The 24,102-nt window shown below is 40.9% G+C and overlaps 3 protein-coding genes across 3 annotated transcripts; all 3 read right to left on the bottom strand.

The window, feature by feature from the left end:
• Positions 1-1,754: 1,754 nt before the first annotated feature.
• On the bottom strand, positions 1,755-4,341 carry LOC116248580 (WRKY transcription factor 44-like). The gene is made up of 3 exons (XM_031621455.2): positions 3,733-4,341; positions 3,434-3,574; positions 1,755-2,477 (listed from the first exon to the last, which is right to left on the bottom strand). Exons 1-3 carry the CDS (start codon positions 3,937-3,939, stop codon positions 1,872-1,874), a joined length of 954 nt encoding a protein of 317 aa, XP_031477315.1. The 5' UTR covers positions 3,940-4,341; the 3' UTR covers positions 1,755-1,871.
• A 3,808-nt stretch (positions 4,342-8,149) lies between these two features.
• On the bottom strand, positions 8,150-13,671 carry LOC116248755 (CDP-diacylglycerol--glycerol-3-phosphate 3-phosphatidyltransferase 2-like). Its single transcript, XM_031621719.2, has 7 exons — positions 13,177-13,671; positions 12,074-12,171; positions 11,895-11,945; positions 11,593-11,706; positions 9,235-9,291; positions 9,071-9,156; positions 8,150-8,688 (listed from the first exon to the last, which is right to left on the bottom strand). Exons 1-7 carry the CDS (start codon positions 13,601-13,603, stop codon positions 8,568-8,570), a joined length of 954 nt encoding a protein of 317 aa, XP_031477579.1. The 5' UTR covers positions 13,604-13,671; the 3' UTR covers positions 8,150-8,567.
• A 3,193-nt stretch (positions 13,672-16,864) lies between these two features.
• LOC116249018 (leucine aminopeptidase) lies at positions 16,865-20,608 on the bottom strand. The gene is made up of 4 exons (XM_031622112.2): positions 19,525-20,608; positions 18,321-18,554; positions 17,847-18,173; positions 16,865-17,365 (listed from the first exon to the last, which is right to left on the bottom strand). The coding sequence occupies exons 1-4, from the start codon at positions 20,497-20,499 to the stop codon at positions 17,069-17,071; spliced, it is 1,833 nt and encodes a 610-aa protein (XP_031477972.1). The 5' UTR covers positions 20,500-20,608; the 3' UTR covers positions 16,865-17,068.
• Positions 20,609-24,102: the final 3,494 nt, after the last annotated feature.

A 24,102-nucleotide genomic window follows, 5' to 3' on the forward strand; every position in this document is an offset into this window, starting at 1 on the left:
ATGTACAACTAAGTCACCAGACTCTTCTATTTTACCGCCACACCCGAGTCACATTGAGTCGGGTGCGCACCGGATATGGGTGTGGCTCTGACTCACACCGAATCCAATTGGAATATCATATTACTAAATTACTTATGTAATATATGTTGTTTGATATTTTTCTATACAATATAATTATTCAAGTATGTTATATGTATTAATAATTAAATTGTAATAATAATATATACATGTTTATCCTGTTATATATATATAATAAATTAAAAATAATAATAGTAATAAAATACCTCAACGCACTCGCACCCTGCACTCTGGTGACATAGCTGTATAGTCCTTTGCTTTGTTTTGTAATGTATATTTCATTTGCTTATGTTAAGTCCTTGTTTGCACTTGTTTACTTGTAAGGGGGTACTTCATGTATTGGGATTCTTTGTTTTGGGTGATCGACATGAGAATCTTGTAAGCGGCTTCGGCCATCCTGTAAGTAAAGTTGAGATATCATTATTTTCTTACCTCTCTTGTGATGACATTGCGAGCTTTCTTTATTCACAATCTCTTTTCTTTATGACAAACAAAAACACTCTTTGTGCCCCTTTCGGTAGTTTGAAGCCACACGAACCGAAGAAGTCAGCCCGTGACAGTCACAATGTTTTGTTTTATTTGAAAAAAACGCGAAAAAAAATGTAACAATGAATTACATTGACAATATGGCGATCTGAGTACGGGTACAACTGGTCATCTTTGGGCAATTGGAGTTGGCTGTCAATTTGAATGTAAAACTCAACTGGAATCTTGGAAGAAAAGTATGGAAACAATGCTCGGCGTTATTAAATAAAAAAAAAAAAAAACCCAGTTAGTAGCAGAGCTACTGCTCTACAGGGCATCAAGCTCGAGCTTGCTCTGATTTTCTTTCTACATGTACTCTCTCTGGAGAGTGAACTACATGGTCTCACATTTTTGGTGACTATTTTCTGAATGATCACGGGATTGCCTGACCTCTTCTCAATGCTTGACTTCACCGTGGAGTCAAAGCGTGAAGCACTGCAAGGAAGTCTTTAATGCCTGGAGTTTCAGGGTTGTGCTTCCCCTCATAGGTTGTGATTAATGCATCATCAGACTGGGTCGGCGACCACCTGATATTTTCGGGCATTGCATCTCGAACATTAATAGCTTCTGCAGGCACCCGACCGGACTATGTGAACATGACAAATGAAGTTTAAAACCAGCCTAGGTGTTAAATGATTTCTCAACAATGGAGCAACAAGTGAACTGTGTCCTTTGATCCAGATATCTCTCTCTCCCTCTCATCTCTCTTCACCCCAGGCAACTAGAGATGCTTAATTGCAACCAGTTCCTCTTAGTTCTGATCTCTCAAAAGAAAAATGAAAAAAAATGGATATCCTTGATGCCAAACGATCCCTATGAAAAGTTTATTTCATACTGGGGATCGACCATTCATTCATAATGACAGTGGCAGTTGGATGGACAACAGGTTTTTATCTTTACGGCAACTGAAAGTTGTAGATATATAGAACGAAGAAGAAGTTTCATCTAAGACGTTCTGCTCATTTTGTGAAAGGCCTTCTGTAACCTTCTCAAACTGCATATTTATTTTGCAGAACTCTAACGTTTGAAAAGTTGAATTAAAAAGCGATTGGTTGTAAAAAAGGCAGTTTAATTTTTACCATCAAATCCATCAAGTAAAGTAAAACACGTTGGCTCTTTAAGATTACTAAAAAGCAGCAGCAAAGAAAATATGAAGAATATAAGGTCACAAGTTTAATCAAGCCAATAAAACATCAAGTCACATACTATGTTGGCAGCCGTATGATTCATGTTTGCTACCATCCCAAGTTCGCACACGCTCAAGCAAATTACCTTCGCTTGCCGAGAGGTTCCTTGCATTCATCACCGAGCCCACACGAGTTCTCATGGCTTGCAGTGTCAACTCTATTGCCATTATCGTGAGCTAAAACCACTTTTCCTCGACTACGACGAAGATTTACCAGTGAAAATTCTTCATCATGTGCATCTACTTTGCCATTATTTCTCTGGCCGTGAGGATATCCACGACCCTGGCCACTGTCTCGCTCAGATTCGCGAATTTGTCCTTGACCCTGCATTGAAACCTGCTTGGGTTTCGGATGATTGTGTTCGCCACTGTAGACAATTTCTGCTACCTGCCCACCAAGAGATCTCTCCACCTTCTTCTTGACTGGGCAAGCTAGAGACGTGCATTTATAGTAGTTCCGTGAATACTCACTTCCTTTCACTTGTTTCTTTCCATACTTTCGCCAAGTGTAACCATCAAATGAAGGTCGATGAACGTCAGATGCAGAGTGCAAGCCCGTGCTCGTCAAGTTAGTGTTCTGTGTCGCGGCGTTTGGAGATGCAGTCGGTAGTCCTTTTCCCAACTTCGTCTGAGTTACTTTAGGAGCAGCACAGTAAGCTGGTGGTCGATACTTCCGGTCCAAGCTCCCCTGTTGGAAAAAAGAGCAAGCTATCTTCATCCATCCAACCATAAATCGTAAACTCTGGAAGAAACTACTGTTATTTTTAAAATGGCATGAGTATTTCATGTAGATACCGTGTAGCCGCGTTCAGGGAACAAACTCAAACAGTAGCAAACAAGCGAGCTACCTAACGCCAAAGGAAAGAACAAGAAGCATGTTTCCTTGACTACTCCATAATCAGCCGGATGAGTAGTTGTTTCAAGCTAAAACACAGTAATGATTCACATTAAACAGAACAATGGAGGAAGGGAACTGTATATTGATCAAGTGAGACATGCATTTACAGGTCCCATAATTTGGGCAGTCTTTCATCCAGATTTACTCAAGGAGCTTCCGAACATTCTCCTATTATTTAGGAAATTGAGAAAACCAGGAAAGTTTATGCGGACAGTTCAGTTTGAGTTGATGATTTTAGTAAATCCACATCTTTTTAGTTGCAGTTCTGCAGTAGCCAGTTGCGGCAGCTGCTATAACTAAAAAGTAACTAAAATACTGACTGCAATATCATTCTTTGTTTTACTTTTGCTTTTACTATCATGGTAAGAGCAGCAGGTATTTGCAAGTTAGATTTCAGAAGAGTCACCATCACTTTAGTTGGTAACTGAGAGGCTTGAATCCACGAGTTCATAGATAAAGGCAATAGAACCATCTAACTGGCTCACCCATTTGCCCACAAATCCTTTAGATATGCTTCTTTTTTCTTTTCTTTTTTTTGGTTTCTTTATCATTTCAATCACCAGAAAGCCCATATTGAGCCGCCTGTGAAGTTCTTTACAAAGGAATAGTCCAGTTGCCTGCAGGCAGACACGCATGATTGAACCGGTAGGTTCAAAGCGACACTCGGACAAAGGACAATAACCAAACAAAAAGGGTGTAAAGAAAGAAAATTATAGGAAAGCAAAGATGCATTAAGAAAATCTCACCAGTTCAGCTTGACGAGAAGCAGAGGTTTCGGAAACGAGTTTTGCCAATGATCTGTAAACAACACTATGCCTCTTCTCACTCCTCAAAACCTTGGCATCAGAGGAACAGGGGCCCCGGGCTGCTGCTGCACTTTCTGCCACCTAGAAGAGATTAGAGGAAAGATGGGACTCAGAAGTTAGTGGCAAGAAGACTTTGTGACTTCCCCATCAGTGAGCAGAGTAACAATCAGAAGGCCAATAGCAGAAGCTACACAGCTATTACGAACAACAAAACCCGCCAGGAATTCCAAGGATTTTACCGGTGATTTCTGAACGTCAGCAAGCAGGAAGGTTGTGGAGGGCTTCAACCTCACCGTCTTCGGCCTAATGGCGACGGTGGTCGCCACCTCCGACGACAGCCTCGAAGGAGGAGAGAAGGAGCGAAACCGGAAGCCGGATGGCCTGGTAGCTACGGGCTTGGCCACCACCAACCTCTGCGGCTCCTTTCCTTCCATTACGCGAACCATCAAATCTCGCAGACGACGGAATTACTCCAGAGTTAGATTCAGACCATACAAGCCTGTCTAAACTGTGCCATACACGGAGAGAGACAGAGAGGAGGGAGAGAGCCTCAACTTTGGCGTGCGATCCAGGACATTTTCAAGCGTCACCTGGCAAATTTCAGACGGACATGGCCCACTCCATCTCCCCACAGTGAACAGTCTCTTCGAATTCTAAGATCATGGGCAGATTTAAATGTGGCGATTTTCATTTTCTCATGTTTACTGTTTCAGAGTCTGAAGGCAAGTTTGTCAATTCACATGCTCCCCTCAACTGGAACACGTTCTTGATCACGAGTTACACCACTTGATTATGTAGAGGGGGGAATTCAAGAGTCGATGCTTTTGTTTCCATATGGACTGTAAACTTAATTACATTCAAATCTAAGAGCCAAATACGTCTTCATTTCTTCTCTTCGCAAAAACCTTTTGAAGATCAATGCATCAGATTCACGATACTTTTAAAACATCACGAAAATCAAATGACTGTTGTCTCGTCGTTCTATCTTTCTTGTGGTTTAGCACAGAGTTCCTTTTCGCCCACTCCTGTTCTCTGCTGTGGGAGCTTTAGATGCAAGAGCGGTTGACAGAGAGAAGGGAGGATTGCCCGGGTTCTGTCGCCCGTGAGGGAACCTTGTATTCCTGAATCACAAACGCGTGAATAGTTGATTCTAGATTTTTGATGTTTGTGTCTTAAATACTAATGAATTTGAAAGCCTATGATATCATGATTAGTAGAAGTCCTCTTTATTAAGAGATTATGAAAAGGTTGAACTTCGTAACTACCAAGTAAATAAAATTAAGCTACAATTTGTTATCAATATAACTACAAAATAATTCAACTAATAATCAACATGGACCAAGTAACTTGAATTTTGACATAGTATAAATAGCTTGTCTTAAGGAGGTCTCGATGCCTTTAAGATTCCTTCAAGTGGCCTTCACAATTTTTGGTTTTGAATTTCAATTAGGCTCTAACAGGCGTGTGTGATAAGATCCAAAAGAGTCGTACCAATTAAATTTTGACTCAAAGACGCGTAGCAGGCTGTCCTTGTAGCAGCCCTAGAATCTCTACGAGTTGATCATTGATTTGGAAACTTTATGGCGTTTTTTTGTTTCACAGGTGCGATAAACAACAAAAGTAACAGGACGAGTGTTGCCTAACTTGAATAAATGATTCTACATCTCAATGATTCTGTATTCGATTCAACTGCTCCAAATATTTAGGATATGAATTTATAAGATTGAATTTAGTTTTTAAGAAATTATATCCGATCACATTCACTTTTTGGTTTTAAATAAATACTCGCTTCAATAATGAATATCAATATCGCCAATTAAATTTTCTTATATTTGATATTCATATGTTCTGAAAGTCGAGCTTTAATGTGTCATAATACGAATATGGTTCTGAATTTAAAAGTGGAATTTAGATCTCATTCAACTGTATAATTTAAAAGCCCAATTCAGATATCGTCATGATCTTTACTCGCACACATTCAAATTCAAAAATGCCGACATGGATAAATCAGATATCGTGAAAAGAGAACCCGTTTTTTTTACCTAACATGATTAGCCTTAAAATAAGACTTTGAGTGAGCAGAGGTTAATAATTAAACAAATAAGGCTCGAAAGCCGAGAACCTAGCCGAGGTCCTAGGTTGTCTTTGGACTAATAGGTGGAGATATGATATGTCTTTCAATTTGAATGTCACGATTTTATTTTTTTATATAGTCTAGAAAATTAAGACTTATGAAAATCAAACTGATGACATGCTTATAAAACCAATTATATTAACAAAATAGACTTATGTCCTATGTTCTTCTATGAAATTGACTTTTCACATTAAAAATCACTTCGGCCACTTCCTTTTCTTTTCCTGAATGGAGACAAACGAGGCCTCAATAACTGCAGAAGGAGACAAAACGATGCAGGACCAGGGAGGGCACGTGCACACCACCCCCACCCACCCACCCCCTTAAAAGGACATTGCATTAATATTGAATGTCTGTGTTTACGTGAACAAAAAATTTTGTTCCCACTGTGTTTCTCTTCGATGTTCTCTTCCTGCTTCAAAAAGATTAGAAAAAAAAAATGTTGGGGGATTGGCTCGTCTGCTGGCTAATGCAAATGGCTGCTCGTGGTATGAATCCCGGCTTCCATAAGCATACTGCATCGTAACATAATTCATCAAGAAGACCAGATGATAAGTCATTTTCTTGGGCTTTATGGAAGCACCAACCAGTTTTATGTAATACCAAGGAAGCTATGATCATTAAATTTCTTCTTGTTGTCTTTAGGTTTATCCAATTCGAACATGGCAGCAAGATTCTTCGAAGGAAAACGTTCTGCAAGCGTCAAGATGCCTTCTTGAATCCTTGAATGAGCAGAGACCCGCTTCGGCTCACTCCCTTCCCCCTGTACCTCCGCAGCATTAACATTACATCAACCGCAACTTTCTCAAAAGCGGAGGAGAGATTGTTGTGACAATTAATTGCTTCACATGTGCCGACCGATCGATAGAGTGACACCGAATGCACGTGACGTGAGCAACCAAACCACAAGAAAACAGAGGCGAACACCAAATCATCTGTGCATTGCACATGCCCCCATGATCGCCGGTGACTGATGTAATCCGCTTTCTGCAAGAGAGAATAAAGAGGCCAGATTACTAACATGACTTGCAGAAAAGAAGAAAAAGTGGGTTATCACTTGAGTATCAAGATAAAGAGGACACAGGAGATCTATTTTATTTAAATGGTTAAAGATCTGGTTCGTGAGCGCGGTGACTCTTTCGAGACATGAAGCACCATCATGCAACAGCAAAAGGTTGGTGGAACAGTGAACTGAACATTTATTTAGTTTGTGATTCACAACAGGTTGGGATGTGCCCACTGTATAATGTTTCTGTTCTCTGGGATGGTTTTCATGGTGCTGTGTATCTAACAGTACATAGTACATGACACATAAAAAATTAAGAGGCCGAAGGGAGTGAAAGGATTGTAGGAAGACGCCATATGCAACCCCGACAGAAAAAATTGTAGTTTGCAGACAATGGAAGTAGGAAAAATCACTCATTTTGAATGGTCATTCATAATAATTATAGAACTCAAAAGATGGTCTCCAAGGAAGAAATTGAAATCTGCCGGCTGTAGTATGCAGACCGATGAATTTTTAAACAAAAAAAAAAAAATGCTAAAAATCGTCGTAATAGTTGCACTAGCGAACGTCATTGTTTGGCCGCTGTTTTTAAAGGCTCAGTGTACCTATTGCCATATTTCAATTTCTCGTCTTCAAGGTCCCCGACAAAAACACATTTACAAGATATTCCACAATGCTTTTGGTTAATACTTGATGCCCTGAGGTAAGAAAGAGAAGGCAAGATCTGGTAGAGTCAGTTTAGCCAGTGCAGAGCCAAATATGCCTATACCAGTCCTTCAATATTTCTTTATTATTCATATTAATATCTTTAAATATGGGATCCATCCCCGAGCAGGAGGTTGTAGACAAACGAATGGGAAGAGGCTTAGATCGAGTGGAATGCTGACCATGTCTCAACATTCAAAGTGAAATTGAAAATTACAATTTGACGATTGCAATTATTGAAATTGACATCCAAAATAATAGTTTAAAGATGGTTCGTGACTGCACGCACGCACACACACACACATATGCACGCGCATGCACACGAGCACGTGCTTCCCAGACAGTTTAATGTAAACTTGTTAATATGGTCTTTTGATTGATCGTACTTAAATATGTTTTGTATAAACTTGTATAAGTATCTTTCCACGGGGATAGAATCCTTGCTGTTGGGCCGCCATTATTTTGGTAACATTGCAGACAAGTGAAATTGGAAAGCTGTAAGGGCTGGAGTTCACGTCTCAACATGCCTCGTATTCGTAAATTAGTGTGGAAATTGATTGGAAGAGAAACAAAGCATTGGTTTCTTCGAAAATTTATTGCAGCGGATGGGACAAAATATTATTTTTCAGTGTAACAGTGTGGAATGCATCAACTTCTTACTCTGAGGTTGCCAAGGGATGAAGCCATTGCACAAAAAATATTGAGGGTAACCATATTGTTGCACGATTTATTACAATAGAACAAGCAAACACTTGGATGAAATGAAGGGCAAACAGCACGTGTGGAACGCACAAAAAAAGAGCAAATAGCATTTACAAATGCCAAATGGGACAACCCAATTGGGCATAATTCCTATAAATCTTAAAAATTGTGCATAATACATATATTATTCTCCACGTTTTGATTCCCTATAGAACTACGCAAAAGAATTGCTCGTTACCATGTATCAAGTTCGCCCCCAGGACGGACTACAAGGAATTACACGAAAACTTATCAGCAATTTGCTGGTGTTGTGAAAGCCCATCAGGTCGGCAGTCCTGCCAGAGATCAAACCAACCAACCAAGGACGGACTAAAAAGAGATCTCAAAAAAACATAATCGCAGCACATCTTGATTCATCCAATCATGTGGCGCATTCAAGATAACCAATGTAACTCAATCTTCAGTTGTCAGAGCATGTGGCGAGATCAAAACAATCGGTTTCCATGGCTGGCTTTGAATAAATGCAACTACTTCAGAAGTATCGACCAGATACCCTTCATGTACATGACCAAGGACAAGAGGGCAAGCCCAGCCGACAGATACAACAGAGCAATTCCAGAGGCAGCTATAAGGCTTGAACCAGCATGACTGCATACCAAAACACAGGATAATTTAAATAATCAAAAGTTATATTACGAGCAGACGATGATAATATTGGGCTAGAATCACATAAAGAGACTCAACATCAGGTTTCACATATCTACTTCAAGTTCAAACCAACTTGGATGATTTTAAAAAGACAAAATGAAAACAAGAACCAGGCTTGCAACTGTTCTTGGTCAGAAACGTGTTCCATCGGTGATTTGGACAAAATTTTCCAGCCATATGACTTGAGGGATGGCAAAACATCTGGGACATACATGTCTAAGCATTCACAGAAACTTGACTCGGGATGTCAACTAAAAGGAGTCTGAACATAATTAGATGAGGTGGAAAAGAAGTTTCAGAAGATATTGTCACAATGTACAACCTGCTATCTCTGCCAGCCAGTAGGATCGTCAAGGCAATCATCTGAGTTGCAGTCTTCCATTTCCCCAAATTGCTCACAGCAACAGCCTGTCATTAGGTATTTCATTAAGAACAAATAAGAGGAAGTTGTCAGAACAGATTATGGAGCATGCTACAAAGCAGAACCTCAAGAACACCAGTATCCTGGGAAGCAGCCCATTCTCTCACTGCTGACATGGTTATCTGCACAATTCAAGACAGAGTTAAGCTCACATATAGAAGGCTGCAAACAGTCAAGAGACAGCAAGTGGTAACAGAAAAGAAAATTAACAGTTGAACAGTATTTACAAACTAATAAAGCAAAGGGTCTTCCACTAATGATGCTATCCATATAGGATAGAAAATGCAACTACAGAAAAAAGAACAGTGGTGAAGTACCCAACTATTCAATGGTATAATAGTTCATTAGTCATTAGCATGTCCAGCCATTGAAAGAGGCAGAAAAAAACTAAAGAGAAACTTTAGCTTACTATGAATGCCTTTATTCAAAGTGAATTTCCTGGGCTCAGCCCTGCAGGTTGTGTATGTTCCCATTACTAGCTTATATTCAACCTCTACCAACTCTCTCATATTTGTCATGTGCTACTACTCCCCCATTATCCCAATTTTCCTTTTTAAGCTATGATACACGGGTACGCATATGAGGGTGAAGTACCCGTCCAGTACCGGTATGGGTACGGGTATGGGTACGGGCTTGGGTACGCCTATGGTGCGGCGTTGACCATACCGGGTACGGTCAACGCACCGGAGGCCGTATCCATTCTTTGTTGGACACGGTTAAATTTGACCGAGTTCAAAAATGTCTGTTTTTAATTTTAACGAAACCATTTTAACGTTTAAAAAAAAAAAGAAAGTTCGAAACCCTTAAAACTTAAAACGAAAGTTAAGGGTTTCGGTTTCTCTCTTACCTCTCACCGACCGACGTCCAGCGACGAAGGCAGCGGCAGTGAAAGCGGGGGCGGCGAACGCAGGGGCAGAACGGCGACGGCAGACGGTAGGAGGCGACGGCAGGAGCGACTGTCACGGTATTTTTTTCGCTTTTATCATTTTTCTTTTCATTTTCATCAGCTCCACCACTGCCTTCGCCGCCGGCGACAACTGACGACGACGGCCACCCCTGTTCTATTTGCTAGTGTTGTCGACCGATGGTTCTCTCTGTCCCATTTCTTCTTTTTCCTTTTCTTTGTATTCGTAAAATTGTTGCTTGCTGTACTGATGGTTCTCTCTGCTTTTTTCCATGCCCGAGTAGATGCAGACTGTCTAAGGCAGCCTAAATTTCTTTTAATCACGTTATATTTCAATACTATATGAGAGAATCTGAATATTTAGATTTGACCTCATTTTCTGTCCTATAATCCTATTGCTTTCCATGTTATAGCTGATAAGCTCTAATCTGCAGTAGAAGAATGAGATTGTGCTTCAGCTGCTCCGCTCGGTAATACAATAGTCAAATTGATTATAGTGTCTATACCAGGGGCCGTTTTGTCTTCCAACCTCCAAGACATCTTGCAAGCTAAACATATAGCTTGATAAATGTGTTCGGCAATGAGACATGTTTGAGTCTCCTATTGCAGATTTTTCAAATCTGCGTCTTCCCTAATTATTGTTGTGATATATCATTTCATGAGAGGATTCGTCTATTTGGAATGATCCCTGTTTCTATTGGTTTATGATTTATGAATATGATAATATGTTATTCTGTTTGTAATTTTTGATATATATATGTGCGAATATGTTATTATGTTTGAAATTTTTTGACATATATGTGTGTACGACCGTAACCCCGTACCCAAGTTTTTTAAAAATGATTTGTACCCGTACCCATACCGGCACCCGTACCCGTACCTGTACCCATGTGACATAGTTTTTAAGGTGTGGCACCATGTTACCGAGTGTCTCACTTGTTCCAAAGGTCATAATATACTTAGTAGATAGTCCTATGCACATCATCCAATCTTATCGCTTTGCACAATATCTTTGCACTACTACAATATAATTTCTACAGCAGACCAAGTGAGTATTTTTTATGAAATAACAAATGTAAAGATTATCCAAAGGGAGAGCACAAAAGGAAAATGAAGGATCATGGTGCTAGACAACTCCAAGAACATTTCTCCAACTACATTGCATTTTGTAACATCAATTCCCAATGCAACTGTTTGAAATATTCAATTCTTCATGTGCAGTATATAAAATTATAAATAGGAATCACCTCTCTACGAATGATAATAAAAGGCACTGTGAGAAGCCAATATCTCTGCTCTACTACAATATAATTTCAACAGCAAACCAAGTGAATCTTTTTTATGAAATAAATAACAAAACGTATATCCAAAGGGAGAGCACAAAAGGAAAATGTAGGATCATGGTGCCAGACAACTCCAAGAACATTTCACCAACTATATTGCATTTTGTAAAGTTAATTGAGAATGAAATTGCTTGAAATATTCAATTCTTCATGTGCAGCATACAAGTAAGAATCACCTCTCTACCAATGATAATAATTGAAGGCACTGTCAGAAGCCATGGCACATATCCAAGCACAGAAACTTCTAGACGTTTGGTGCACAATAATATCAATGTTGCAGCAACCATAAGCTGCAAACAGTTGATATATTTTACATCAGTTAAGAACAAAATCAGCTTTGCAAATTATATACAGGAGGGGACAAGTTAAGGATTTATATTTGAAGCAACCTTTTCTCCATTAGGCAACCAGCCACATGGTGCCCAATGTAAAAGAAATTAAATAAGTAAACAAAGATGGCACTGGTTAGGGAACAGACCTTATCAGCAACAGGATCCAAAAATGCACCAAAAGCAGTGCCAAGTTTCATCTGATATATATAAGAAATGAAGTTTAAACATTCATCCCTTATAATAAACAAAAGGTATCCGTACATAATTTGTCAAATACACCTGCAAAATGGATGGCCAATGAAAAATAGCTGAACAAAGATCATACTTTTCTGGCAAGATAACCATCAAGCCAGTCTGTGGCTGCTGCAGCAAGGAAAATGCCTGTGGTTGCTGTGCTCGCCCACCAACCGTCGAGATAAAATGCTACAGAGTAAAACTAACATGTCAGCAACGAATGGCATTGCAACACAGTCCTAGACTGTCTTTACATGTTAAAGAGAATATGCTATCTCCCAGCTACTCAGCCATGAATTTGCGGAGAGATAAATCAGGTTCCACTTATTGCCGCAAAAGTTCACAATTTATGTTTACAAACTTGAACTTTGACGACTAAACTGCAGGCGTACATGTAAGCTAATAAGAATTGTCAAATGTTATCGGTTCATGAAGGACAGAATTATTTAGATAGATGCATAGATTAAGATGAAGACTTATATTTAGATGATGACTTTTCGAGGAGATAAATCAGAGTTCACTTCAGTTACAAATATTCATATTCGGCGTTTTCTCCTTCCAACATGAACCCTAATGGCTACATTGCACACGTCTGCCCCAATCAGAGTGTAACAAGGTTTTGGAACGACACGAGGTCTTGATAGGCACAAGTGGATACACAGATATATAGATCAATCGAGAGAAAGGATTATATTATTGTGCTGTCTTCTGACCAGAATTTCTCATCAGAAACTAAAAGTAAGCTCAAAGTTAGTACATTCATAATTTCATCAGGATTGCAATCTAAACAAGATAGATGCCATACGATGGCAACAGTTACTCACTTACCCCCATCATGCTTCTTCCCGGATGATGAACTTCAATCCCAGAATACGAAGAGGTAGGCATACAATTCATTATTCATAATAGAATCCAGAAATCCCAGCAAAACCAAACAAACCAAAACAATTTTAAGAAGACCCCACAAGATCGTGACCAACACAGCAAGCAGACGAACAAAGAAAATAGAACGGTATAGCCGATTCAGAAATACCCAACTCCAGCAAAACCCCCTCCTAATCGAACAAGGCCTAAAAAAACGTCAAGATCTAGAATCCGCGGTTCATAAACCATTCAAATCCTCTTTGAAAAAAAAAAAAAAGAAGAAGAGAGAAGGGGGAGGGAGGGAGGAGAGAGAGAGAGAGAGACTCTGACCGGCGACGAGGAGGGGAACTGCGGCGACTCGGCCTAGGGTCAGGAGGGTGGGGAGTGTAAGCAGCGTAGGCCTGGTCTCGTCCTTGTCCTTCGTCTTGTCTCCGGCGACCATGGCGGAAGGGAGGCCGGGGTTCGACGAGAAGTGTGGCCGTGCAGGGGTGCAATTTGAACGATGGGCAGCGAAGGACGTGGCAGGTGGCAGTGGGGCAGCGTCGATCGTGACAGAAGGGATGTGGGAGGCGGATCGACGACGGCCGCCGCTCATTCTGGTGGTGGAAGACGCCACGGCCAGGAGGAAACGGGCTGAACAGCTATTTAAAGGGGAGTTAGGCGGAGCAGGAGCAGGAGCAGCAGATGACAAGCGGAGGCTTCCGCTTCCCCCATTAGTTACTAGTGAGAGCGAGCTCGCGATGCCCTCCATCGTCATTCCTCTCTCTCTCTCTCCGCCGACTTTCTTTTTCGTCTACCCTTTTTTTGTCCAACGCTGGAGAACGGCCATGTAGCAGAGATTTTTTGTAAAAAATCTTAACAAGAACGCCCAACCTTTGAGTCAATAGCAAATAAGCGAACACCTTTTACAATATAATAAAGAAGCCCTCATTTTTTCAACAAATTCACAAACAATTCTTTCCAATACAAAAAATAAAATATAAATATAAGTGACTGTATTATATCTTAGATAATTAAATTCAGGGATAGAGTTCAACATTCTTTTATTAACACAGGAGTGGGTTGTGAATTGTTGAAAGAAATGAGGGCCTCTTTGTTATATCGACAAAGGTCAGGGCTAGAACTATTTGTTATTGGCCCGGCGTCCCTTTGTAATTTTCCATATTTATTCAATTATTTAACTGCTTTTTGTTTTTTGGTCCCAAACTGCGGCACGGCCTATTATACAGGAAAAATCCTACCATTTTTTTCATTTTTTAATGCTGTTAAACCCATTTGGAATTTTTTTTTTTACTAAAACAAATGTGGCAAAATTTTTTATGGATAACTTGTAGTCAAATTTTCTTGGAGATTTGATCCATTGCCTAACTCTCATATTGGTACCTAAGCTTTATCTGATAAAAGGGTCCCAGGATGAATTTAAAATCCATATATTAAGGGTATGATTCAACTCAAACATGAGAGTTACAAATCTGTTATCAAAATGTTTTTTCATGCCATTTTAGGTTGCATCATATTTATGCTGTTAAACCCATTTGGAATTCGAGCTCTTGCTTTCTTTGGGCTCCTTGGAATGTATGTGAAAACGAAGAAACCGTCCACTTTACTTGATCATTCTACTAAAAGCAGACATGAGATAACAAATCACTTGTTTTGCTTAGATTTCCAATAACTGTCTCAAATTCAAATTTGATTATGTTTCCAAGTGGTTGAGTTTCAACCCTTGGCTGAGCCAAGGTTTTTTTTTTTTTTCCTTTTTGGGAGGATAAGAAAATTTTCCACAAGCCTCTATTTATATTTTCAAAGATCCTAACAAAGACTGCATTTTGAGACCCTCCATCTCATAAGGAGAGTTCTAAGCAAACATAAGACTCACAAGTGACATAAAAGATGGTGTGGAGGGTGAGCTTAACACCCACATCTTCATGGCTTTTCTGTACTTGGAATGCTTCCTTTTCATTTTTCTGTTCTTTCCTTCCTTCTTAATTAACCAACCAAATACAGGATTGACAATCTTTTCCCTTCTTTTCCTTTTCTTTCCTTCTAAACAGGTCATTAGTGTGGGTGTTATGTATTTCATGCTAAGCAACTAATAAAGTTGTGTTTGACTACCGGGGACCTAAGGTCTGTGGTGATCTCAAATCACCATGAATCTCATGTCCATGGTTTTGAGGTCTGCGCCCCTCCCTCTTCCCCTGATCGACCTGCAATATACGTTTTTTTACAATGTAGTGTTGATTTGAGATGTATGTTGGAGGTTTCAGATTCCTGAAATCCGATAAAACATAACTTAAAGGTACCCTATCGACAACGTGTCTCACCATTCAAACACGCTCCCGAAGGCATGTTGGATAGACGCAAATAAAGGCTCAGGTGATCCGACTGCAATAGTCCTGTCAACGTGTCTCAGTTTTTCTGTCACATCACTGTAGGCCGTACGGGGGCGAAAGAGATTTTGGGGGAAGCATCTTAATGCATGACAAAGTGTCACTCTCGGTCATCTGCTTGTTTGTTTTTACTCCAAGTACTTTTGAGATGGAGTGTCCCGATCATACACGGTGAGAGAAAAACTTTCTTCAGAACTAAATTATCTAAGCCACAGCGGGGCGAGGGCGAAGAGAAACCGTTGCCTGCATAATAATAGCTGCATGCAGAGGAAAGAATTTCTCCATCGTACAATTTTGGTAGGAGGGTTGCCATTTTACCACCAAACAGAAGAAGATTGAAGAGAGTTCATCGCCCAAGACATGCATGATGCATTGTTCGTTACAAGTCCAAGCAATTAGGAAGATATAACTGGTGAAAAAGGAGCATGGGGAACATGTATTTTGTGGTTCTACAAGTTCGAACTGTTTGGCATGTTAACAGAAGAATTTCCATGGATTTTCTCATCAAAGGAGTGTTTGAATGGCAGGAGGGGAGAGGTTCTCTACGCCACACAAAACCAAGAACAAGCACAATTCTTTTTATCCAAGAGTTTTTTTCACCAGTCGTACAACATTTTATGCCTAAAGCTGAAGGAAAAAAGTCGGAGGGAAGGCCCGACCTTCTTTCAGGTTTTGGGGTGTGAGAACAGGTCTGGTGAGAGTAGATATTAGCTCATCCTCGTAATAAGGTTGATGGGTCTTGCAAACACGCCCTAAAGGAAGGAAGAATAAAAAGGACGGTAAGCTTATCGACAACAGTATCTATGCACTGCTGCAACTTATAGGGTGATCAAACAATAGCATCAAGGGTTTATCAAGTATGGGAAGACACATGGTAACCTGTCCCTCCATACTATACAGGTTCCTTTTGTATCATAAAGATGGATGATTGTGCCTTTCCCATTCACATTTTGAAGATATCCAGAATTTGGTTTTCTATCTGAAAGATTCTCGAGTTTGAGACAGAGGAGGAAGGAAAAGTTACCTGTTTTCTTGAATGCCACAGGTGAAAGATGCTTCCACATTGTTGACGCTGTCAAAGTTGAAGATCGACGAGAGGAGCCTTCGGGCTATTTTTGTTTTTGTAGGCAGTGGATTGTTAACATCTCATGTGCTTATACATATGTATGAAACATTTCTGAAGTGAGTTAACTTGTCTTAGAGGCCAAATATATTAACTTCAATCAAATGGAGACACAGATCCTTTCTTTCTTTCTTTTTTCTGACAGTTCATTAACAAAACGAAGTCGATTCTCCACTACGAGTGTAGCACGCAAGATTGACAAACCGGAGCAAGTCCTTACTGAACCGGATCCAGTCAACGAAGTCCGTAACCAAGTCAAAATTCAGGGAGCCATTAAAAGCTCAGCGCGGCAAAAGTACCATCTGTCTTATGTAACAAAAGGACTGCGCCTGTCAGCAGCGCTGCAGCTCCCTGTCTCCCCCGTCTGCGTCTGCTTCTGCTTCTGAGGCCCATCCAGATGAAAAGAAAATCACAGCCATTCTTCGAAAGATCATTATTCAATTCATTTTGACCAACGAGGGTCTCTAGAAGTTTCATTCAAAATGTAACGGAAAATGCGAACGGAAAATGCAAAAAAAAATGACATCTCTACACTTTCTGTTTCTAGAGTATAATAACACATGCTTCATTCGTTCCAATATACATACCTCAAGCAATGAAAGAGTTGTGCACCACACAGAAAGCAAGATCTTAGGATGAGAGCAAGAAGAAGGCCCTCCAGAAAAAAGAAAAAGCAAACACAAAATGCGCGATGAGAGATTATGCCTTCTGCTCATGAGTTCTTGCAGAGGATGGACTCCACAACTCCCTGGGCAATCGGGTGATAAGAATCTCGGGCTTCCGAGAACACCCTCTTGGCCAGCATCTGCCCTTCATCCTTCGACTTGCCGGTGACCAGAGCAGTGTAAAGAGGGCGCAGATATTTCATCCTCCCCACCGAATTCAGCGTCTTCTCGACGGCGGCATGGTAGTCCCTCAGGCCGACAGACGCCGCCAGCGTCAGAAACGCCACCTTCACTTCCCAGTTCATGTGTTCCGCTAGCACGTAGCGAGCATCCAGTGCTTGGACCTGTACACATTTATGCAGCAGGGGTCAAACCACTTGATTCTCGTATCAAACCGGCAATGCCGTGAGAAGGGTAAGGAATTATCTATCCCCTCATTGCCCTGGCAGCCATGGCCGAAGCTTCTGTCTTACTTAGAGCAGCCCCCATCTGGACACCCTTTATAGCCTGGGGCAAGGATATCCCCATGCACGCAGATGGGATTGCTCTTTTGCCTAAAGACAAGTTGGCTATAACGCACAAGTGGTACTTGCTGATTCATTTAACACGAACAGCACCAACATTAACAGATGAGTCAATGAAGATCACGAATCTCTACTCCATTAATGCGCGCCTATCACCTTTACTGCTACTGACCCGACAAAAAAAAAAATCATGAAAGAAACGCGCATAATGCGATCGACAGCCACCAGAAACAAAAGACGAAGATACGGAAAGAGAGAACAACAGCGCAGGAACAGGAAAAAAACAAAAGTCTATGAAAACCTGAGATGGATCAGAATTCTTGGGCAGGTTCTCCAAATAGAGTTCCCACTCTTGGCCTCCCCAATCCGCAGTCTCTTCCTCCGTTGGCATCCTTCCGAGCTTAAATTCCTTGGCGAGCGACACGATCTTGGCGTAGAGAGCTGAAACTGGTTCCATGGCGTCGGCCGGAATTCCGGTGCCATCTACCCAGGCACCGAGGTCGATGTCCTTCTCAATGCCCGGAACACTCTCCTTCAAGAAATCTAAAAATGTCTGCGTATTGATCGACTGGAATTTGAATTTGGCAATGTACTTCTTGAGGAATTCGTCGAAATCAGGTCGACCAATCTGTTGATTCCAAACAAAAAGCCACCGCCATGCATCAGTCCCGAAGATTTGAGACTCAGAAAAATCAAGACACAGCTAACTGCATCGGACTAGAAATCGAAAAGATATCTGTGGGCAAGAGAAACTGGGGTGAGTGAAACCATTAACCTGGCGCTCGATCCGCCACAGAAACTGGAATCCTTTCTCGTATGGCACACGGGAGTAGATTTCGTCGGGGTCGATTCCTTCCTGGTTGGTCCTCAGCTTGGTGAACTCCATATTGTCCTTGAACCTCTCCATTTCTTCTTTCAGGCCGCTCCATCCGATACCAATGTTCAGAGCGGCGCGCTCCTCGCCCTGGACGACCTCCACAATCCTTCTCTCGGCGTAGGTCGTGAAGCCCTGCAACGGAGAACGGAGAATGAGAACAGGGGAAGAAGCTAGAAATGCGTGACCAAGGACAGCCTACCAGCGCAGGACGGAGTGTAGGCAGAGACCAGAGAATTCAAGTAGCTAATAAGAGGGCAAAAGCGACAATGTCTCTCGATCAAAAGGATGCGAAGAAAAAAGGGGCTGAACTCAAAGTGCGAAAACCTGAAAGAAATTATCCAGGCTCTAGAAAGAGAAAAAGAAGAAAATTCCAAAGCCAAGAGCTAAAAAGGGAGACGAGAAGGAACCACCGTAACCTAGAAAGGACCACTAAAAAGACACCTGAAACCATCCAATCGAACTCCAAAGAGAAAAGAACCAAGGGGTCTTTGGCCTTTTTTCTCCAATGTTAAGAGCCAAGGAACATCCGTTCTAGAACCACCACCAGCTGAACCATCCAACCGAGATCAAAACGGAAAATAATTACAACTAAAAGCAGAGTAAGGGCAAAAATAACACAAAGAAATACGATTTCATCAGAGAAGAGAAAATACACAGATTGGAGGAAACAGAAAGCAGAGAAACTTGGCCAATTAAGGAGTTCAGTAAGTACAGGAACTGAAGAATCCCTGCGAAACTAAATACAAGAGAACAGATGGGGGAGAATTAGCAACAGGGAGAACAGCAGAAATGAAAAAGCACCAAAAATTGGTGATCATCACAGGGAGAGAGAGAGAGATGATTGCGAGGCAGAGAACAGCAGAAATGAAAACAAACCAAAAAGATGGGAAAAAAAAAGGAAGCCTCACAATAAATTCAACTTTCCTAACCATACAAAAAGAGAAAAAGGAACGGTCTGCAAATCTTCCACTATCTAAAACACAATATTGAGAGAAATCTCTTGGAAGAGAAGAGGCGCGACGAACCTGAGATTGGACAACGACTCCACATGCCGTCAGATCCTAAAACCCCCAAAGCCCTCCAGCCAAGAAGCAAAAATTACCTCATTAAGCCAGAAATCGTTGTTGCTGGCATTGGTGATTAAATTCCCAGTCCAGCTATGAGCCAGCTCATGTGCTACCACCTGCGCGCCGCTCCCATCTCCGGCGATCACCGTCGGCGTCAAGAACACCATTCTCGGGTTCTCCATTCCCCCGTAAGGGAAGCTCGGGGGGAGCACTAACAGATCGAACCTCTCCCACTCATACTCCCCAAACAGCTTCTCCCCTTGCCTGATCATCGCCTCCGTTTCCGCGAACTCCGCAGCCGCCGCCTCGAGCACCGGCGACTCCTTCTCTGCGTAGACCCTCGTCCGCGGACCGACCTCCCTGGACACGATTTCCCCTGCGGCGAATGCGAACAGGTAGGGCGGGATGGGCTGGTCCATCCGAAACTCTTCAACGACGCGGCCATCCGCACACCACCGCTCGTCGTCGGGACCCTCTCCCGCTGCTGGAGGACGGCGGCGGACGTGTGCGGCGGACATGACGGCGGACATGTGGCCGGGAAGGTTAAGGAGGGCGGAGAAGCGGATGCGGGCAGTGGGGGTATCGTTGCAGGGGAAGATGGAGCGGGCGTGGATGGGCTGGCATTGGGTGTAGACGTAGGGGAGGCGCTTGCCGGAGGTTTGGGGAGGGGAAAGCCACTGGAGGGCGGAGGAAGAAGGATGGGTAGAGAAGCGGACGAGGAGGGAATGGTGGTGGTCGGAGAGGGTGACGGAAAGGAGCTGGCCCTTGATGGGGTCGGGATTGGAGTCAAGAGAGAAGGGGAGCGGATCGAGCGTGGCCGGGTCGGCGACGGAGTGAATGGCGAGGGAACGAGTGTCGAGGGAGAGGGAGCCCGTGTGGGGGCGGGAGAGGGAGAGGAGGGCGGTGCCGTCGATGGTGGTGGTTGCGAAATCGAAGTAGAGCGCGAGGGAGACGTGGGAGACGAAGGCGTGGGCGGCGTCGGAGAAGGAGTGAGGGTCGATGGGGGCCATTTTTCCGGCGGGAGAACCGGAAGTTGAAGAGGGGACGAGTAACGAGGTGTGGGGAAAAGGAAATCGACGACGGAGAGGAGAGGGAGAGAAGTGAAACGCCGCCCTTCCTTCACGTATGCGACTTTTGGCATGGACGTATAGGGGCTTGGCTTTTCTACTTTTCTCTTTTAATTTTCATACGCACCTATAAATTTAACCGATTTTTCAGAAAACGGCCGTAGCCTTATGGCATGAACTACAAATTGCCACTTATGTTGAATTTTACGATTTAATTATTACCCGTTATATTGGTCCCCCCCCCCCTTTTTTCCTTATTTAAAAAGATTTAAAAAAAGATATTTTTTATTTTATAGATTTACTAGGAGCAGCACCCATAAAAATCAATAATAAAACACTAAAAATATAACCTATACCATGCCCCTCAAGTAGAATTACCAAATCAACAATAAAACACTAAAAATCAGTTCATCGTAAGTGCCGATATCTCAAGAATCCTCTATGTTTGAATTGTATCGATTTTAAATCCTTGAATTTGAGATTTTGATGCCAAGATCTCAAACCACTTTGGATATAATATCAAAGGTGCATGAAAAAGTTTTATTCCTGCTCAAAATGGAGGATCGAATTACCTGGATCCAAGATCCACGGGTCAGATCTTATGGGAGAGCCATGAATTTGAAGAATGTCAAGTGAAGGGTTTGACACAAGATTCGAGAAATAAACATGCATGGATTCCTACATCATATCTTGTTGTCACTTGGCATCGTTCGACGGACAAAGGATCAAACATCCCTCTCGATATCTATGCAGGCATGCAAACACGGACAAGGTCTAAAAGTCTGCGTTTTCCTCCATATCATACCAAAGCTCCTCCTTCTCGAGATATATTAGTTAATTACACTATACTTCTTGCTCAAATCCAGATAAAAAGAATCCAATTCTTATCGTCTTTTTTGTATTGGTGATGTTTCTCAAGATGATTTAGAGAATCGTAATCAATCCTCTTTTCATTTGGTGCCCAGATCTTCTAGCAGTTTTCCCTTGCCGTTTCTGTGGCTAAACTTATGAAAATCCTTTATAGATGAAGAAAGATTAACAATAACGGGATACCAGGACTAAAAGTATCAAACTCTCTCTGATAAAAAAATTGATCAGTAAATCTTGTACAATTGAGAGCTACTATTTTTTTTCCCTTGTAATTGAATGTGAGATTCTAGTGGTCAGTGGCAGACACACTTATATTTTTCATAAAATTTTATAATAACATTAATCATAATGTATACATTTTTTAAGGAGTATTCGGATATTTTTTTCAAAAAAAAAAATAATGGGTTTTCAAGTTTTGGTCATGGTTAAAAATATATGACATGTCCAATAAAACGTTGTTTTTTCTCCTCCCATATGCATGCACGAAATGAAGAGTTGATTAAAAAATGGCAGAGAAAGTAGCAACTTTTGAATGCAATGGATGCCAATTAACAAGCAAGTTGGCAGGATGGCATTTAGTTCTTTTGTATTCTCTTTCAAGAAAATGCAATCTTTTTATCTTATGATCATACAAATGGCAAATTTTTATCATTAATGAGAAAAAAAAGCAACTTGGTAAATGCGTTTGTTATTATTTAATGTAGGTGTCCTTTGCTCATTAACAATAAATATGAAGTTATGAACTTTAAAGAATGGCCTGTTTTGCTTAATAAATAGGGTGAAGCTTTTAATATTGTTGCGGCCATGCCTAACCTTTTCACGATCAATTAAAACGGTTCAGGGTCTTCTTCCAATCTTATTTATTTCATCAATTGAAACTAAAGAACCTCCCATCCATATTATATAACTCTAAAAGGGGACCTGATTTTAGTGAACGAAACCAGCATTCTTGAAGGGACACTCGTTAAACAAGACTGCAATTTTTCCCTGAAGCATTTTTTCTAGGGCTTTATGTCAAAACTTTTCTAAATTCCATTGAGATTTGCATGAAAGTACTATATCTTCCATTTTCTTCCGCTGTTATTTCTTGATGAATTCTCTGTGTGTTGTAAAAATGAGGATAGAGCTAGGAATTTTCCGTCGAGGAGCCAAATTATATTTTCAAAATTTGGACAAAAGCCAAACTATATATTTTCCAAAAACTTTATATAGGTTAAACTAAAACTTTTAAAAATTACGAGCAGTAACTTTCTTACCCTAAAAAAACTGAGTCGGAGCCATGGCTCCTGACGGCTCCCTGGCTCCACCAATGGTTAAAATCACCTTCAAAACCTAATTGCATTCTTTCTCAAAATCAGAATTTGCCAAGGTTCAATCAATTCAAGAACAATCATCAAGAACAAAAAGTTTGAAATACTTTTGAAAAAACAGAATGGCTACCTACTATCTTAGTTCATAATACATGATTTCAAGGGCTGGATTAAGCTGGACCTATGTTCAGATAGAACCAGCCACATATGGTGCCCACACCAGACCTAAGTCACTGCCCCGCAAGCACTCGTCTTCTTAAACAAAAGATCGGTTAGTGCTACTCAACCAAAATTTTCTGGCTCTGCCGCTGACTACCGTGCTGATTGAAGCCAATTTTAACAACACTTAAAGAAGTGATTTGCGGAGAACGGTATTTTTATTAGCAAAATGAATGCAACTTATGTGCCTTAAACACTTTTGCAAAAGAAGTGTGATCCTGGTTGCTTTTGGGTGGCATCATGTACAAAAAGTGAAAAGAAAGAAGGTAAGCATCTCAAGCCACTCACATGGCCGCTATGACCTAATTAACAATTCTCTGTTTATCTTTGCAATAATATTATTGTACATAACATATTCTGCTTTCTTAGCGTTGATCAATCTTGTTATTGGCTGCCCGGAAAAGGGGAAAAGGACGCCAATTAGGGAAGTGATATTTATGAGTGTTCACCTTTTTACAAAGTTATTGCTCATCACATGTTTGTTATAAAAATTTACCCATGTGTCTTTAATTCCTTCTTTAAAATACTACAAAGTTCCTTTCCCTTTTCTTATTCTGAATTCTCATTGATCCAGCATTTGATGCATGAGTTAGGCCTAAAATAATTTAGATGAAGACTCCAAACTAAAGAGATTAGAGATTATAGGGATGTTAATGGGTCATATTCAAATTTGATATACTTTTAACTACATCCACTTTTTCGAATACTCATATAATCGTATTTGAATACGAATGAAGGAAAGTCATATCCAAATCCGAAATCTGATTTTACAATCTGAATTTCATTTTTTACGTTCATATCCGAATCCGAATTTTTAGTTGAATCCAGCTCATTTTTAAAATGTAAGAGCATTGTATGTCAGATATTTAGTTGAAACTCAATCTGATCCGAATCCAATTTGATACATATGTATACCAAACCCGAATCTGATCGGATGTCATCTCGTAGATTAGAATTTGATTCAATTTCTTAATTGGTAAATCAAATAGAAATGGATTTAATTGAGATCCATGTTAAATTGAGATCAAGCTCTACACTCCAACGACTAGGTAAATCAAATAGAAAGTTATTTAATTTCAGTACAATTAAGAGCACCAGCCATTTCATGTGCAAGGATGATGAAGATGAAACTGAAATTGGTAGTTTC

This window comes from Nymphaea colorata, chromosome 2, assembly GCF_008831285.2.
Source record: "Nymphaea colorata isolate Beijing-Zhang1983 chromosome 2, ASM883128v2, whole genome shotgun sequence".
NCBI classification, from domain to species: Eukaryota; Viridiplantae; Streptophyta; class Magnoliopsida; order Nymphaeales; family Nymphaeaceae; genus Nymphaea; species Nymphaea colorata.

What these genes read in the sequence shown, in the direction of transcription:
- LOC116248580 (XM_031621455.2), bottom strand. Translation starts at nt 3,939, where the DNA reads ATGGTTCGCGTAATGGAAGGAAAGGAGCCGCAGAGGTTGGTGGTGGCC. An exon ending in CTGACGTTCAGAAATCACCG is followed by an intron (nt 3,575 to 3,732) that starts GTAAAATCCTTG and finishes AATCTCTTCTAG; the next exon opens with GTGGCAGAAAGTGCAGCAGC. An exon ending in CTTCTCGTCAAGCTGAACTG is followed by an intron (nt 2,478 to 3,433) that starts GTGAGATTTTCT and finishes TTTTTCCAACAG; the next exon opens with GGGAGCTTGGACCGGAAGTA.
- LOC116249018 (XM_031622112.2), bottom strand. Translation starts at nt 20,499, where the DNA reads ATGGCCCCCATCGACCCTCACTCCTTCTCCGACGCCGCCCACGCCTTC. An exon ending in TGTGGCGGATCGAGCGCCAG is followed by an intron (nt 18,174 to 18,320) that starts GTTAATGGTTTC and finishes TGGAATCAACAG; the next exon opens with ATTGGTCGACCTGATTTCGA. An exon ending in AGAATTCTGATCCATCTCAG is followed by an intron (nt 17,366 to 17,846) that starts GTTTTCATAGAC and finishes AAATGTGTACAG; the next exon opens with GTCCAAGCACTGGATGCTCG.
- LOC116248755 (XM_031621719.2), bottom strand. Translation starts at nt 13,603, where the DNA reads ATGACGATGGAGGGCATCGCGAGCTCGCTCTCACTAGTAACTAATGGG. An exon ending in ATGGTTATCTTGCCAGAAAA is followed by an intron (nt 11,946 to 12,073) that starts GTATGATCTTTG and finishes TATATATATCAG; the next exon opens with ATGAAACTTGGCACTGCTTT. An exon ending in TGGATCCTGTTGCTGATAAG is followed by an intron (nt 11,707 to 11,894) that starts GTCTGTTCCCTA and finishes AACTGTTTGCAG; the next exon opens with CTTATGGTTGCTGCAACATT.